Raw genomic sequence first — 4,911 nt, forward strand, 5'->3', positions numbered from 1 at the left:
GACCTCTCCAATTGAGGATGTTGCAATAATGGAGCTGAGATTACAAAGATTTATCTCAGAAGATCCTACTGGACTTCAAGGCAGTCCGAGAAATGGGGCAGACTCAGCAGCCCATTCTTCAGGGGCACCCTTCCCCAATATGGGTGATGATCACCACTGATGCCAGCCGGACAGGTTGATCACATATTTTCCTTAGCAATGAAGGAAGTAGTCCACTTTCTCTCTTTGGCAAAAAGCAATAATTGAATAATTTCAGCTATCCACATCCTGAGAGTGAACAACTGTGAAGCAGAATTTTTCAGCCGCCATTACCTTCACCCAGGGGAATGGTCTTTAAACCAGGAGGCGTTCGACCAGATTGAGATATTGGGGCATGCCTGACAAAGACTTCATGGACTCCCACTTGAACAACAAGCTGCTCCGGTATTGTGCCAGATCTCAAGATCCTCAGGCTTCTCTAATAGCTTAGTAGTTTCCTGGTCATTGTCTGATATACATCTTTCCTCCATTTGATTCTGGCTATCACCCTGGGTAGCTGCACAAAAAGGAACAAGTGTCTGTCAGTAATTGATTGCTCCAGTGTAGCCTTGTAGGACTTGGTATGCAGATCGGACTCGGATGTCCTCCAGCCCACTTTGACAACATCCTCTCAAAAAGGACCTTCTATTGCGAGGGCCCCTTCTATTATCCAGATCTCAAAATGCTAAGTTAGCAGCATGGTGACGGAAGCCTGATCCTTGTCCAAAGAGGGCTATATGATTGAGGTTTTGATACCCTGATTTAGACAAGGAAACCTGTGACCAGGTGCATATATCTCAAGGTTTGTAATACTTTTCTTCCCTGGTGTGAGGCTAGAGGTACCACTGGAATTTGTTGCAAAGCCTAGAGAGCTGCAGTTCTTATAGTTCTCTTAATTATCAGATATCTGCTTTATCTGTCTTGTATAACAAGAACATCACTTACTCTATCTTATCTTTCCTTCTTCTCTATTTTACTCCTTTCTCTTGACGGAAGGATTTTGGTAGAGTGGGAGGTATTAAAATCTCTGGTATGTTTTCGTGTTTTTGCCTTCTCTTAGTGGACTAGAGTTTTAATCCCACATGTGGTGGTTTGTGGACTCTCACCATCATGAAAAAAATTATCAGGTAAGCACACACTTTATATCTCTTAATATACTTAAATTTCCCCTAAAACGTGTTGAGAAAAATAAATTAACATTGCCATATACAATCATTATTTTGCCTGTTCTTGTAAAATATCTCTGAAAATTGTGTTTCACTTTCTGCAGTAAAACTGAGGTGCCTCCATACAAGAAATGTGGAAGTCAAATTAAACTTTAAAATCAAAATACTTTCCAATTTTATTATATTTTCAATACCTACTTCTTTCTCTTGGTATCCATTTTAAATTGAGCTTTCTATTACAGACTACCTAGTTTATGTTGAGGAGCGTGCACGTGTCTTGTTCAATATTGCATATACAAATGTGATATAGTGTTGAACATTGTTACAAAAACTGCTGACAAATAGTGCTCAAGACACGTGCAAGCTCCTGAGACAACCTAGATATGCTCTCATGGAAAGATGCAAAGTTTCAACAAGGTACAATTTGATGTTCTGGCTGAATCCTGAAAGTTGAATTTTGACTTAAGTTTCCCCATACTTATAAAGGGACATGAAAATGATATTGCAGTATTATGCATACTTTAATTGCCCACAGCAAAGGAAACCGGGAACATGAATTTCACAAGGTTTTTTTCAATGGATGGATCCATGAACTGCTTTTTATTTGCAAAGCCCCATGAACTGTACTGACAAAATATTTAATTTGTTTTTAAAGCATTCCTTTTTTTTTTAATATAGATTTTGTTTTTTGCATTACAGTGCTTAATTGCTGATACTTTCATCTCCCTTTTTGAATACGAAAGTTTAGGCTTGGGTAACAATTGAAGTCTAGCACTTTGAGACAAATACATTTAACTGAACTGAATATGCTAATACATTGTATTGTAACCTTTTTATTAACAGCTTGTTAACAAAATAAACAGCGTGGAAACCAGTTGGGCGTTGGGTGCTACTTTCTACTATATGAATAAAATGAACTAAAGTCAAGCATAATGAAGAACTGCGAAAGAATACAAAGCTGAAATAGAACAGCATGTATTGATATCTACAACTGTGAAGAGGCTTTGGAATCTGGTACAGATGGAAATGCCAGGACCATAGCTTATATGCCATTAACTGTGTCATGTTTACAATATATATATATATATATATATAATATTAGTCTTCTTAATTTTAATTCTTATACTACTGCAAACTACAACTATAATTTTGTCTCATAGTCCATTCACCGAAGCTTATTGTATGCAGTAACAGCACTTAAATTGCTTGTTGGATCTGTATAATGTGACTAGAAAGTGTGATACAACTTGTATACATTTTGTACTAGACATATTATGGTTTACAGTAGGCTGAGTACTCCATTTTGCATTATTGTTAAAAATATATTGTTGCTGAAATAGCGTCTCAATCTGCAAGATTACTGTACCTTTTTATAAGTGCAAAAATTATAAACTTTACTATAACATTCTAAGCAATAAAATCTTTCATCAAATATATCTACAATACCTCATTAAAGTGTTTGTAAACTCTCCCCCATTTTAAATTCAGATCCGGAATTTTGGTGATGTTTTAGGAGGGAGTTTAATTCATTAGTTGTAAGAAGATGCACTATAACTTACTCTTTAATGTAGTTTTAACATTCAAATACCCTGCGCTCTGCCACCCACTTCAAAAGTCAATTTTTCTGTGAGCTAACTATTTGAATCGTTCTCCAATCAGTGCTCTAGCTATAACAAAAGTGCCATATGGGGAGATAGCTGATTGGACAACAATTCAAACTGTTAGCTCACAGAAAAATGTACTTTTAAATGTGGGCAGCAGAGCACAGGGTATTTAAATGTCATATCTATATTAAAAAGTAAGTTATAGTGCAACTTTATTGAAACTAATTAATTAATTTTTATTTATTTTTTTTATTTTATTTTTTTACATGTATTCATGAGATATATAGATATATCATTTTTTTTTATTATTTTTTTTCTTGGAAAATTTAATGGTAGGCAAACCTTTCAGTTACTCCACACTTCCACAGTCCTCTAATCATTAATCTTTAATGAACAATTTAGGACTTCCCTTATTCAAAAGAACACGTTTTTCAGAAATCATTTGATCTATTCACTCTCAGATGTTTTCACAAATATGTGTTAATCTCTATTTTATATGTATATCTAACAAGTATGATTAGTACTTTGCCTCAAAATTGTATGTATGTATTTATTTTCTAATTTTTGTCAGTAGTTTGTTTATTCCTTTATTCATATTGCATTGCCTTGCAATCTGTCTTTTGTAGTCTTAGGAGCAACATAGCAGCATATTTGCAGATATTCTGTCATTTTAAATGCAATATAAATAAAAGTTGATTTATTTGATAAATCGGTTATGTGCCTATGTAAATATTTGCCATTCAATGGACAAGGCAGTCTATTTGCTTTATTTATATAAAGGTTTAAGACCATGAAGAAATATATTGTTTAAAAGAATATTCCTTTTGGGACATTTTTGAAGGCCCCAATTTGTATAAAATATATGTAAAAAGAAAGGTGTATCTAGATAGTAACCTGCCTTTTTTTGTTTTAGAATGTCTTTATCTAGCCTAACATTATTTAAAGTTATTTCAATAGATATATTTAATCATTTTTGTTCTCTAGAAAATCTAAACATGAAACAACTTAAAAAACAAAAAACAATGTTTGTGAAATTAAAAATTGCAGCATTATGTAATAACACATATGCGGATGACTAAATGACTTATTTGCAGTACCAAAACAAAGTAATTACGGGATGTTACAGCTTGTTTGTTTTTATTGTATTGTCATTTTTTTATGTTTTGTAAACTGTTATACAATAAAATGAGCTTTTGGATACTGTATATTTTAATCATTCAAGGATTTCCTTGCCCAATGTGTATAATGATGTAAAATTAGATCATTTCAAATGCTGGTATTCATTTTAAAAATACTGAAATTCAGATGTTTACAGTTTTTAATTCTTTAGCTTTTCCACTTTTTTGTTTTTCCACCATGTTTAATAATGGGTTTATCAAATAACCTAACCCAATAGGTTCGTCTGAGGTGGCTGACTACTCTAATTTATTAGTATCTTGTGTTGATATTTGCAGGGCTTTTCAAATTCAAGACTATTTTGAGTCCATTCGAAAACTTATAAAAACCCTGTTATCAGATCATTTTCTATAGGACATTAAAGGGAAATTAAACTCAAAATGTAATTCCCCCATTAATTGTTTACGTATACTTAATGGGATTTTCTAGTTTAAAAAAATCCATGCTCTAATTTGTGCATGTATTTTTATGACTGGCGACCCTTTAATACTTGGGACCTGCACAGCACTGCAGTCCCCAAGTGAAAATTGCTGATCCACTGGATCAACCGCAGTTTCCTTTCGAGAGCAGTAGTGCTCTGTGGGTCCTGAGCGGTTCTTCTACTGTCTGTTTAACCCCATTTGCAGGAGTTAAAGGGACACTGAACCCAAATGTTTACTTTTGTGATTCAGAAAGAGCATAACATTTTAAGCAACTTTCTAATTTACCCCTATTATCAAATTTTTCTTAATTCTCTTGGTATCTTCATTTGGAAATCAAGAATGTAAGTTTAGATGCCGGACCATTTTTGGTGAACAACCTGGGTTGTTCGTGCTGATTGGTGGATAAATTCACCCACCAATAAGCAAATGCTGTCCATAGTTCTGAACCAAAAAAATAGCTGGCTGCTTAGCTTAGATGCCTTCTTTTTCAAATAAAGATAGCAAGAGAATGAAGAAAAATAGATA

At 33.9% G+C, this 4,911-nt stretch overlaps 1 protein-coding gene across 3 annotated transcripts in view; it reads left to right on the forward strand.

The window, feature by feature from the left end:
* Positions 1 to 3,988, forward strand: part of ENTPD6 (ectonucleoside triphosphate diphosphohydrolase 6) — a 180,898-nt gene extending 176,910 nt beyond the window's left edge. For all 3 annotated transcript variants that reach the window (XM_053711974.1, XM_053711976.1, XM_053711975.1), the window contains one exon: positions 2,028 to 3,988. In XM_053711974.1, coding sequence (XP_053567949.1) covers positions 2,028 to 2,105 — 78 coding nt within the window. In that variant the 3' untranslated portion in view covers positions 2,106 to 3,988. The remainder of the gene's footprint in view (positions 1 to 2,027) is intronic.
* Positions 3,989 to 4,911: the final 923 nt, after the last annotated feature.

The sequence above is a fragment of the Bombina bombina genome, chromosome 4 (genome assembly GCF_027579735.1).
Source record: "Bombina bombina isolate aBomBom1 chromosome 4, aBomBom1.pri, whole genome shotgun sequence".
NCBI classification, from domain to species: domain Eukaryota; kingdom Metazoa; phylum Chordata; class Amphibia; order Anura; family Bombinatoridae; genus Bombina; species Bombina bombina.